This window comes from Oryctolagus cuniculus, chromosome 20 (genome assembly GCF_964237555.1).
Source record: "Oryctolagus cuniculus chromosome 20, mOryCun1.1, whole genome shotgun sequence".
Lineage (NCBI taxonomy): Eukaryota > Metazoa > Chordata > Mammalia > Lagomorpha > Leporidae > Oryctolagus > Oryctolagus cuniculus.
In genome coordinates, this window is record NC_091451.1 from 14,171,025 (window position 1) to 14,183,696 (window position 12,672).

At 47.7% G+C, this 12,672-nt stretch overlaps 1 protein-coding gene across 15 annotated transcripts in view; it reads left to right on the top strand.

Moving 5' to 3' along the window:
* RAD51B (RAD51 paralog B) overlaps positions 1-12,672 on the top strand; it is a 682,004-nt gene that overhangs the window by 459,258 nt on the left and 210,074 nt on the right. For all 15 annotated transcript variants that reach the window (XM_070065140.1, XM_051826348.2, XM_070065142.1 and 12 more), the window contains exon 8: positions 533-629. In XM_070065140.1, coding sequence (XP_069921241.1) covers positions 533-629 — 97 coding nt within the window. The remainder of the gene's footprint in view (positions 1-532; positions 630-12,672) is intronic.

Consider the following 12,672-nt stretch of genomic DNA (forward strand, 5'->3'; position numbering starts at 1 on the left):
CATAGTGACACTTTGGATTTCTTTTGTATGTAACAGAAAAATATTATCTTTATAGAGGCAAATATTACTCCTGTTTCACAAATTTAGAAATAACAGCTCTGACTTTGAGATTTCTAGGAAAGAAGCCACAAGCATCCAAATTTTAAATTATTGCTTTTATTTGGCACCAACAGTATCTTAGGTTATAGATACCATTTTCAAAATTAAAGTTTCATTAAGTGTGTACGTGTGCATCTTAATTCTGGTTAGTCTTCTATTTTTTTAGTTCATGTGATGATATCTTTCAGTTCCAAAGTACTCAGAATTTAGAAAGAATTGATTAGCAGTTAGCCTATGTCCCCAGTGTTCTGGGTTTTGAATGACAGATAGGCCTTGCCCAAAGATAAAGTTGGTGAAAGCCAGAGCTGGGGTTTTCCTACCTGTGTCCTTATCAGTCTTCCCCTAAACCACAGTCTGCCTTTTGATAGCCCTCATAATTAATTTGGTCTCTCTCTTTCTTCTCCCCCCCTCCCCTCTCCCTGTCTGTTCACAGGTTATCTTGACGAATCAAATTACAACCCATCTGAGCGGAGCCCTCACTTCTCAGGCAGACCTGGTGTCTCCAGCTGATGATTTGTCCCTGTCTGAAGGTAAGGGATCTGTCCTGGAGAGGCTGCAACTTGACACTGACGTACAGCCCCGCAGCCTCTCTGCCTCCTGTTGAGAGCAGGGAGACCTGGCTGATAGCCACTGCTCGGTGAACCCAGCCAGAGCCTGGTGACTTAGGCCAGCCATCTTCGCAGGCCTCTGATCTCTCGTATTTGGAGAGTCTCCCGCCCTCTCCCTATCAGTGAGTCCCCTTTTTCCCTTGACTGAGTCATCTGCATGGGCACCCATCACGCTTCTGGGAGTTGTTCCAGGTCCTTAGGGTAGGGGCTGGCAACTGCTAACAACTGACTCTGTTTTTGAGACTAAAGCTCCAAGGTCCACTGCATCAGTGATCTCACAGGCGTCTAGCCTTTGGCTTGTGCTGAGTTCCTTTGGATTGGCTGAAAGCATCCACCAGTTCCAGCTTTGCAAAGGGACTGGGGGGTGGGGCATCTCTACCTTGGTGAATCTGTAGCTCTTACTTCAGCTCTCTGCAACCAGCAAAGACCTGCCAGGCTACGGTTTTGGTGGCAATAAGCTTGATGTGGCTGGGGGAGTTACAACAGCCGCCAGAGGGTAGTCTCTGGTTTGATTGAAAGTTCTTACTTGGCATCTCTGAGTTCTCGCTGTGGTCTGATTTCCTTCAGGCACCACGCCGTGGGCCTGGGTAGATGTGCGTGACTCTTCCCTTCCCGCTTCCTGTGGATTGTGTGTGATGAAATCTGGGGGACTTTAGCCAGCACAGAGCTCCTGACCGACTGCCCGGCTGCGCTTCCATGGATGGTCTTGGTGTCTGGTCTCAGAAGTTAAGAACCTCACTGCTCCTCGGTGGTATCTTTTGGAATAAGAGATAGTGACACATTGACCTACTGGTGAAGACTCAAGTGCTCAGGGGACCCCCATTCTACATCCAACGCTGCTTTATCACCTCTCTTACCGGGACTAAACCCCCAGATCACCTGTTAGTCCTGCCTTCTCAAGCATCTGTTAGCATCTAATCAGCTTATTCTTTCCAAACCTCTCTTTCTTTTATCCCCTCTATTTTTGTAATGTATGTTGTGACCAACTGACTTTAAATTCATAATTGCATTATTTTAATAAAAAGCAAAATGGCCTTCCCAACTCTGGCCTCTGCCATTTCTGTTCTGCCACATTAACCCAACTAGCCTTCCCTGATCTGACTTCTTCCTACTGGGTCACTCTCCTACTTGGAAATCTTGGAATTTGTTTTTCTCTGAGAATGGGCTAAAATAGTCAAGAATTTGAGGTTTGTTAGTTTGAAATCAACCAGAATAGAGGTATTTATGCCATTGTTATGGACATCAACACAGGCGAAATTGGAGCTATTTTTGTTATTGTTGTTTATTTGTATTCCTTTTGGGTGGATTAGTTTCCAAAAAAAATCACTAAATTTAATTATTCTTTTTTTTTTTTTTTTTTTTTTTTTTTTGACAGGCAGAGTGGACAGTGAGAGAGAGAGACAGAGAGAGAAAGGTCTTCCTTTTGCCGTTGGTTCACCCTCCAATGGCCGCCGCTGCAGCCGGCGCACCGCGCTGATCCTGGCAGGAGCCAGGAGCCAGGTGCTTTTCCTGGTCTCCCATGGGGTGCAGGGCCCAAGCACCTGGGCCATCCTCCACTGCACTCCCTGGCCACAGCAGAGAGCTGGCCTGGAAGAGGGGCGCCCGGGACAGAATCCGGCGCCCCAACCGGGACTAGAACCCGGTGTGCCGGCGCCGCAAGGTGGAGGATTAGCCTATTGAGCCACGGCGCCGGCTAATTATTCTTTTTAAAAATATTTTATTTATTTATGTTAAAGGCAATTGGCAGGAGCAGGGGTGGGGGGAGAGCTTCATCTGCTGGTTCACTGCCCAGATGGCCACAATGGCCATGGCTGGGCCAGGGAGAAGCTAGGAGTCTGGAACTCCATCTGGGCTTCCACGTGGGGGCAGGGGCCCAAGTAGTTGAGCCATCTTCCACTGCTTTCCAGGTGCTTTTTTTTTTTTTTTTTTTGACAGGCAGAATTAGAGAGAAAGGTCTTCCTTCCGTTGGTTCACCCCCCAAATGGCCGCTATGGCCGGTGCGCTGTGCCGATCTGATCCAAAGTCAGGAGCCAGGTGCTTCCTCCTGGTCTCCATGTGGGTGCAGGGCCCAAACACTTGAGTCATCCTCCACTGCCTTCCCGGGCCACAGCAGAGAGCTGGACTGGAAGAGGAGCAACCGGGAATAGAACCTGGGGTGCCAGCGCCACAGGTGGAGGATTAGCCTAGTGAGCCGCGACGCCAGCCTCCAGGTACATTATTAGCAGGGAGCTGGATATGAAGTAGAACAGCCAGGACTTGCACCTGTGCTCATACGGGACACCAGCGCTGGCCCCAAGTTAATTCTTCCTAACTCCTCAGACTATTCTTTCCTTCCTAGCCAACTGGGGTTCCTGCCAGTGCCTTCCATGCAACTCCTGCGCCATGTGCACCGGTCGGTCCTCTGCCCGCCCCTCTGCACTCTAGCCTCTGGGCTTCTGCAAAGCAGACGGACCTAATCCAGTGGATTATTTCCCTCTGCCACTTCTGCCACTCTCCCAAGCCCACTCCTTCGAGACCTAGTGACCATGTCTTCCACAAAACCATCTTGTCCGTTCAGTTGGTGTCAGTCTCACTTCTTCCTCTGTGGCCTCTACCTGCTCAGCTATATAGAGGAAGGGTTTTGAAAAACTAATTTACTTTTCCCATTTTTCTGACTGCATCAGCGAGCTTTTAAAAACACAGGCTGTGTCTTTTCGTTGTGGATGTTGTGGTGGTGGTGGTGGTGGTGGTGTTGCACCCCAGTGAGTAGAAATGTAGGCACAGAGTGAGCTGTAAATGAATGCTGAGTGACCATCCTAGTAAACACCTTGGAAAAGCAGCGACCGTAAGAAGCACGTGGAGCATCTGTGAGAATCACTTTTAAAATGTTAGTAAAATGATTACACATATTTTTTCAGCTCTGAGATGGAGCGCAGAAGAAAGTGCCTGCCTTCCTTATTTGATAGCCAATAAGTAATAGTACTTTTCTTTGTCTTGGCTTCCTGCTCCATCTTAAGCAAAGCAGAAGAGTAAGATAGCGGGCAGGCATTGTGTACAGCAGGTTACGCTTGTCACTTGGTATCCCTACATCCTATATCAGAGGCCCTGGGATGGAGTCCCACCTTTGATTGCTTCTGATCCAGCTTCTTGGTAATGCACCCCTGGAGAGGCAGTAAATGGCGACCCAAGTCCTGGGGTCCCTGCCACCAGTGTGGAAGACCTGGATAGAGTTCCTGGCTCCTGGCTTTGACCAGGCCCCTCCCTGGATGTTGCCAGCGTTTGGGGAGTGAACCAGGAAATGGACAATTGATCTCTTTCTCTCTTTTTTTCTCTCTCTCTGCCACTCTGCCTTTCGAATGCATACATACATACATAAAACTTGTAAAAAAAGCAAATAAAAAAAGACTTTTGGGGACTTCAGTGTAACTGCTACAAGACGATGGTAAGGTTATGGCCATAGGAAAAGGAAAGTTACCAGCTCTTTCTTGGACAGCTTTTCCTTATTATAAAATTTAAGAGAACGGAAACAATTGGCTTTTCGTGGTCTCTTCGTTAAATAGTTGCATAAATAAAAAGGACATAGAAACACTTTTCCTGAAGCTATAATGACACTCCTTACCAGTTAATTAAAATGGCCAATTTTCTTAAAATATTTATACTGGGGCCAGCACTGTGATGTAGCAGGTTAAGCCACTGCCTGCAGCGCCAGCATCCCATATGGGCATCGATATGAGTCCCAGCTACTCCACTTCTGATCCACATTCCTGCTAATGCACCTGGGAAAGCAGTGGAAGAGGCCCAAGTGCTTGGGTCCCTGTACCCACAAGCTCCTACCTTCAGCCTGGCCTAGTTCCAGCTATTGCAGCCATTCGGAGAGTGGACCAGAAGTTGAAAGACCTCTCTCTGTCACTCCCTCTCTCCTCTCTCTGTAATTCTGCCTTCCAAATAAATACATCTTAAAAAAAAACACACATTTATACCTATTCAAATATATTGCAGTGATCATTTAACTTCCTGTAATGAATACACACAGATGAGCGTACGTCAAAAAGTTTGTGGAAAATTGAAGTAAAAGATTTATTTTGCTGCAAAAAAAAATTTGAAATTCATTCCTAGTTTTTTCATAATATGCATTTTCCATGAGTAGAGACCCCTTTTATATAAAAATTGCTCTGTTATTATTTTAAACATCTGTTCTCTCAGCTTTGCCATTATGCTATTAATTGTGATCTTGGGCAGATCTTTTAATCACTTTGGGCCTCGTTTTTGTTTTCCTGTTAGATGTTAGGTTGGATGAATCAAAGATTGCTAAAATCTTCTCCAGCCCTGGAATTGTAATCCAGTGAGGTGAGCCTGGCGCTCAGGAGCGTTCAGCCAAGGATGGGGTTTTAATCCTGGTTTCCAGGGTCCTGTAATAGGTTTCAGCTGCAGAGCAGGGGACGCTGCTTCAACAGGGCTCCCTTGAAGACGGTTGTGGGGTAAGAACACGCAGCCAAGAGCAGCCAGCAAGAAAATGAACCACGCTGACCTGAGAGGGGTGCCCAGCAGGGGCTGTGCAGGGAAATGAAGTCCCTTCTGCTCTGATGCAGGGGAGGGAATACCAGTGACCTGGCCCAACCGAGAGAGATCTCAGCCACCCTGGATCCTGTACTATTAATATCTGCCAGCTGCAGGCCCAGAGCATCCCCCTGCTGAGATCAAAGGAGCCCCTATCTTAGCTGAAACGAGGTCATCTGCACAGGGCTGTAAAAGCGAGCCCTGGCGGGCTGCAGGGACAGGCCAGGGGGGAGGAGAAGTCAGGAGATGGGGAGGCTCTCTCACGCTCCTTTAATCTCGGCTGACCAGCTGTTGCCCTCCCAGTGTTTGTAAAGTTGAGAGTTCTTTGTTTTTGTGTTGCTGGGGTGCCCCCCTCCTTATTAAATTTGCGGCTGGTTTGTTGCTTGGATCAAGTGGACCCATGTTCACTGCTTGAGTCCATGGTATAATTCCCTTCATTGAGGTTTCCTTCCACTGTTGAGTTAGCCCACCTCCCAGATGGGAGAGCTAGAGAGAAGTTAAGCCCCTGACAAGAGGGCAAGTTAAATTTTCCCTGTTTAGTTAAAATAGATCCTTATATGTCCAGGGTGCTTGTCAGTTTTCAGCCTGCCTTTTACAAACAAGCTCAGTTGGGAGAATGGAACTTTCAGGAATTATGCAAATTGGCCAGAGTCACGGTCACCATCCTGGTGCGTTTCTCTCCCTGGTCTGTGCACATTCTGGTTATGTACATGTTCCTGTCGCCAAGACATTGAGAGGCAGAAATGTACGTGGAGTGAGAAAAAGACAAAGAAAGGGGAGGCTGCTTTAAGGGTGCCCCTGAGATTTCTGAAAATTCTTCTTGCTGTGTTTATTCTAGGGCAACGTCATCAGCAAGGTGATTGTTCCCATTCTATCAGAATTGAGCTTCTATTAGTGGGTGTGTACTGCTGACCTTAGACCAAGCCATGCGCCTATAATGTCAGAGCTGGCCTTCTGTTCATCTGATTCAGCATTTTATAGAAGAGATAAGAGCAGAAGTAAGGATTTTTGGTTCTATAGTCTATATTTTTCTAGAGCAGGCACTGTGAACTCATTTCCTTCTTCACTTTTTGTTCTGCTGACAGAGACTCAGGGGCGTAGTTTATCATAGAGATCAGTGATTGGTATTTTGTGACTGTTCTCTGACCAAGAATGTGTTTCTCGGCCCTTGCTAGTTCTTCCTTGTGGTCGCTGAAGACTGTTGGGCCTCAGTCCTAGGAAACATCTCTTTTCCCCATACTGACCAGTAAAGAAAGGTCCTTATCAGTCCAGCTGCCTGGAGATACCAGATCCTATTTTGAAATCACACCACGGTTTGAGCAAGAGAACTGGCTGAGTCCCCGTCTACCAGAACACACAGTTGGTAGGTGAGATTGCGTTACAGGGCCGGTCAGCCTTGTGCAAAACTGCAGCTCTGCTCCACCTAGACCATTGGCTTGCTTTTTTCTGATGACTTAACAAGGTGGCAGTTTCTTCAGGGTGGGACCGTGGTCCACTTGAGTCCCAGCAGGCTTCCTGGGGAGGAAGGCATTATTGGCCGCCATCCTGGTATTTGTGGCATCTGGCATATTAGTACTGTGTGATCTATAGCTTTGATAGTGTTGATAGAACAGAACACATAGAAGCTAAAAATGAAAGATTCAAGGATGGGTCAAGGAAAGAACACAAGAAAAAAAAAAAAAAGCAGAGCTTAACTAGAACCAACAGTGGTTTCTAGTTTTAGGGTTGGAAGTCTTTCTATTCTGGTTGGAGTCAGGGGAATTGATGGCTGATTTCATGTGCAAGAGAAAGTATTTTTGGATTCGGATTCTCTAACAAACCATCCCTGCAAAAAGCTGGAGTCCATTTGAAAGATTATATGCAAGTGCGTAGCTTGTGTCTCTTTTAAAATAAATTCAACAAGCAAGAGCAGCTCAGGATGGTTGCGGCGGCTTGGGGACTCATGGTTGTGAAAGAGGCAGACTTCAAAGCGTGGTCTGAATTTTCGCGTTTTATTTCCATGCTTGCTTTCCAGCTGGATCTGCTCTGGATTTACTGCAGGATGTTTGAAAATGTGGCTCCCTGCTAATCTCAGACAGTTGCTATGATCAATGGTTTCTTTCATTTCCGATAAAAAACACTGGTGTTTCTGCTTAAATTGTGTGTACTTTCAGCTTTATTATTATAGTTGTGATTTATTGTCCTGTATTACCCAAATTTGTAATCCATTAACCACAAACGTTGGGATGGGTTGGTCAAGTTAGCAGAGCTCTCTCGACACTTTGACTGTGAGATTCTTCAGAGCCCAACCTTAAACGGAATGTTCATGGGTTTGGGTAGGACCATGTACAACGGGATATGGGTGCAGCTGCTTTAAAGAACCGTACCTCGGGGGTGGGGTTGCAGGGTGGCTATAATTAGTGCCTTGAAAACATACCCTGTCACCATGTGACTGCAAGGTTAATATTAACAGCTATGATCAACATTATCAACACTAGCATTTCCGGAGCATTTTAGAATGTTTTTCGAAGATGAATGTCTTAATCCACCTCGAGCAACTGAAGCATGAAGGAGAGAAGAGACTTGCTCAGAGGCCACACAGTGAGTGAGAGGTGGTGCGGGTGGGAGCAGAAGTCTGAGCCCTTCCCAGAAAATCTTGGATTTGGACACTGCTGCCTCCTAGGAGTGAGTTCTGGATAAATATGCTCAGGTGTCCTGGGGACCTTTCAGTGTTTGACTCCCTGGCCCCAGCCACATCAACACACAAGACTCCACATGCTCTCTTCACAAGGACACGTCCACCTACATGCCCCACCATCCTCGTTGGTCAGTCCTCCATAGCACTGGGCTGAGCGTATGTGACTTCCAGCAAATGTTCCAATGCCATGAAAAGCCTGATTTATAGAAAAAGACTAAAAGCACCAAAGGAGAAAGAAAGAGTGGTATTTGGCTTAGGGAAGTCTAAATATTATGTGGGATGGGAGAGGCTGGAGTTGAGAAGCAATGGGCACAGCCTACAGATGTCTGAAAAGCTGTAAATCACAGGGAAGGGAACTCGCTGAGGATTTTCAGCAGGGCGGGCAGGGGGCAATGGAACCACGGCCAAGGGATCAAAAGGAGAGAGGGGGCACTGAAGCCAGCTCCAGGAAGTGCTTGTTACCCAGGAGCTCTGTTTTGCAAGTTCTCCTTGGCCAGAGGCAGCCATGCCGAGGCACAAGGTGCATCACAGCCCAGGGAGGGAAGAGCCCGAGAGTTTTCCCCGGCGACTTTGGTTCACATGAGCGCTGGGACAGACGAGTTGAAAGGATTTTCCCCGGCACGCTCAGACCTCTTTGCCATCTCTGATTGACTGTCGGGTCTCCCACATCTGCACGTGCTCCTGCTAAGGTCTCTGTGGCAAGCAGCCAGCTTTGTCCGTGGCCTCCGCCACAGAGGGGTCTGGTTAAAGGCTCAGGGAATGGGGTGTCAGGAGGTAGCATGCGCCTGAAGGCCTTCAATCTCGAAGGGTTTGCTGAGAAGAGATCCTTGTTGTCCACCACTGCAGAGAATTCTGTAACAAAAGGGAGAGACCTCCAGGTCAGAGAGAGCATCAGGGAGTGCCAGCCAATAACTCAGTTGGGGCTCTCATGCCGCACTGAATGCTTCCAGAACACATTCGTGATGTTTGCTAGGTCTCAAGGGAGGATGGTAACCAGGTCCAGTGAGGCGGTCCGGTCTGAGAAGGGCCCAGCTGGGCTCTGACCTAGGTTCTGACATCGCGATGCCCATCCCTTGTGAAGCCACATGCTCGGTCCAGCAAGGTGGATGATCTCTCCAGACGGTCAGGCTGTTTTCTGTCAAAGAGACGCAGAGGTTGTGTTTTCCCACTGGAGCCCGTGTTGCAGTGGTTCTCAAGCTTCAGAGTGCATCAGTCCCGCCTGGAGGGCTTATTAAATACACACACTCCTGGGCTCCTCATCCCAAAGTTTCAGCTGATTTGGGGAGAAGCAACAGAATTTATTTTTATTTTTCTTAAAAGATTTATTTATTTACTTGAAAGTTATAAAGTTACATAGAGAGAGGAGAGGCAGAGAGAGAGAAAGAGAGAGAGAGGGGGGTCTTCCATCTGCTGGTTCACTCCCCAATTGGCCACAATGGCCGGAGCTGCGCGGATCCAAAGCCAGGAGCCAGGGGCTTCTTCCGGGTCTCCCACGTGGGTACAGGGTCCCAAGGACTTGGGCCATCTTCTACTGCTTTCCCAAGCCACAGCAGAGAGCTGGATTGGAAATGGAGCAGCTGGGACTCTAACCGGCGCCCATTTGGGATGCCGGCACTGCAGGCTGGGGCTTTTACCCGCTGTGCCACAGTGCTGGCCCAGAGAGAATTCACATTTCCAGCAAATCCTCAGGAATTGATTACACCGTTGGACTAGGTAGCACACTTAGAGAACTGCTGGTTTATTCATTGAGTCCCTTTTGCTGTTCGGCACCACAGATACCGAGATGCATGTGTGTCTGAGAGAGGAGGCACGTAATGCAGCAGGCTGCCTGTAACACTCATGGCAACCATCTCCCTCCACTGTGTTAGCAGTGGAACTTTCTGTAGCTGTTGTCTCAAGACTGGGATAGAGCAGTTACTGGAAATTTTCAGGACTCCTTTGGTAGCAAGAAACCAAAGCCACTCAAGTTTGCTTTCTTTCTTTCTTTTTTTTTTTTTTAAGATTTATTTATTTCAAAGTCAGAGTTACAGAGAGAAAGGAGAGACAAAAACAGATTGATCTTCCACCCAGTGGTTAACTCCCCAAATGCTCTCAACAGCCAGAACTGAGCCAGTCTGAAACCAGGAACCAGGAGCTTCTTCCAGGTCTCCCACATGGGTGCAAGGGCCGGAGGCCTTGGTCCATCCTCTGCTGGGAGCTGGATCAGAAGCAGAGCAGCCCAGACTCGGACCGGCACCCTTATGGGATGCCAGCACTGCAGATGGTGGCTTAACCCACTGTACCACAGTGCCAGCCCCTCAAGTTGCTTTTAAAAAGGCAAGCCTATTAATAAAGGAAGCTAACTTTTGTGGGCCACATATTGTGTGCCTAGTAGCCACGTTATCACATTTAATCCCCACAACAACCCTCTGAGGATCTGATGCATTATCCCCCTTTGCAGATGAAGGAACTGGGGCGTAGCAGGCGACACGATGAGTGGCAGAGCCAGGATTCCAACCCACCGAGAGCTTCTCTAAGAGTATGATCACTTACTCTTACGCAGCTACGTGTAAATAGGGACTGAATCACGGCCACATCCCATGGAATTAGAAAGGCGACACTCGGGTCATTCTCCCCTTTTCTCATAGCCGCCTTGGCTTCCATGGTACTGACTCTTGTCCTTTTGATCTGATTGGCCCTGTTGTCCTTCACACCTGGTGATTCTGCGCATGCGTTGTCCTTTTACCCAGTTGGCCACATCCAGTAGGTCATATGGCAAAGAACAGGGCCAGTGCACCTCTCCTTTAAGCAGGGTTCAGGGGTAGAGGCATTTTCCCCCTAAGTGGTTATATATGCAGGACAGATTCGTTAAAAAGGAGTACCCATGGGGTAGTGTTACAGCATAATGGATTAAGCGGCTGCCTACAATGCTGGCATCCCATATGAGAACTGATTCATGTCCTGGCTGGTCCACTTCTGATAATGCACCTGGGAGAACAGTGGAGGATGGCCCTTGGTCCCACATGGGAGGCCCAGAGGAAGCTCCTGGATCCTGGTTTCAGCCTACCCCAGCTTTGGCCGTTGTGGCCATTTGGGGCATGAACAGACAGATGGACGATCTCACTCTCTGTCTCTCCCTCTCTATTTCTGTAACTCTGCCTTTCAAATAAATAAAATAAATTTTAAAAAAAGAAGGAGTACCTATAGTGTAGGTATCCCAGCATATCATCTAATGGAGGACATTGCCCAGCTGAGCAATGTTAGTACAAGTGTCCTCAGTGGGACTGTGTGCTCTGTTGATTCCTTCTCAGCATCCCTTCCTTCCAGATCAACTTGTTGGTATTAGCTACCCATCACTAGTCCACGCTGGGAAACCTATCTGCTTTTCTGTTTTGTTTTGTTTTGTTTTGTCTTGTTTTTAATAAAGAGTTAGACAGTGAGAGACAGAGACAGAGAGAAAGGTCTTCACCCCCCAAATGGCCGCTATGGCCGGAGCTACACCGATCCGAAGCCAGGAGCCAGGTGCTTCTTCTTGGTCTCCCATGTGGGTACAGAGGCCCAAGCACTTGGGCCATCCTCCACTGCCCTCCCAGGCCATAGTAGAGAGCTGGACTGGAAGAGGAGTAGCCGGGGCTAGAACCTGGCGCCCATATGGGATGCCGGTGCCACAGGTGGAGGATTAACCTAGTGTGCCATGGCACTGGCCCCCAATCTACTGGTTTTTTAAATCAAAATTTTATAAGGAAAACATGTTCCTTTTAGCCCCAGCTAACCATCTGGCTCCTCTTTGGTCTAATTTCTTTAAACCCACATCAGTTGTAGAGTTTGTCTTCATGAGGGAAGAGAGGTCTCTTCCATTAATCGGGAATCCACTGTTGTCTCTGAACTGTGACTCTCTGATGAGACATGAGGCCTGCACTTTGCTACATGCCGGCATAAGTTATGTCCCATCCACACATAGAAGCGCTTTGGCACAGACAGTATCCCATGACCAGCCTTTGTCTATCAACTGCTTACCAACAACAACAAAAAAACCAGAAGCCGGTGTGGCAGCTGCTTAACAAATGTATTTTGTAGAGAACTCTATCTCCAAGTCACATCCTGTCCATAATTTACAATATGCTGGAGCAAAATTACTCTGTACCCTAAGGAAAGGGTCTGAGTTTTATGGGTTAAATGCAAATGTGATGAGTGTGTCTGATGTTTGTGTCTGTGGGGGTAGGGCCATGTTCACTAGAAGACAATATCGTTTTTGGCTGTGATGTCGATTTTCTTAATCACATTGCTCTCAAATAGTCTCCTAAAGTCAGCTGAGAGAACCAAATTTCTTGTCAGTGTCCCCTTCAGCTGTAAAGGATATATGCTACTTCAGTGGGCAGGGGATTAAGGAGACAACCTTTCCTTGGTTTTAAAATATGATATGTAGATAAAATTAGAGGGGCTGGCATTGCAGCACAGTGCCTAAAGCCACTACTTGCTGTCCTGGCATCCCATGTCAGAGCGCTGGTTTGAGTCCTGGCCTGCTTCCAGTCCAGCTCCCTGCGAATGTGCCTCAGAAGGCAGCAGACAATGGCCCAAAGAACTTGGACCCCTACCACATATGCAGGAAACCAAGATGGTGTTTCTGGCTCCTGGCATTGGCCTGACCCAGACCTGGCTTTTGCTGGCGTTTGGGGAGTGAACCAGCAGATGGAAGCTCGCTCTCTGTCTGTCTTTCTCTCCCTCCTTTCCTCCCTGTTTCTCTGACATTCAAATAAATACATTTTTAAAACA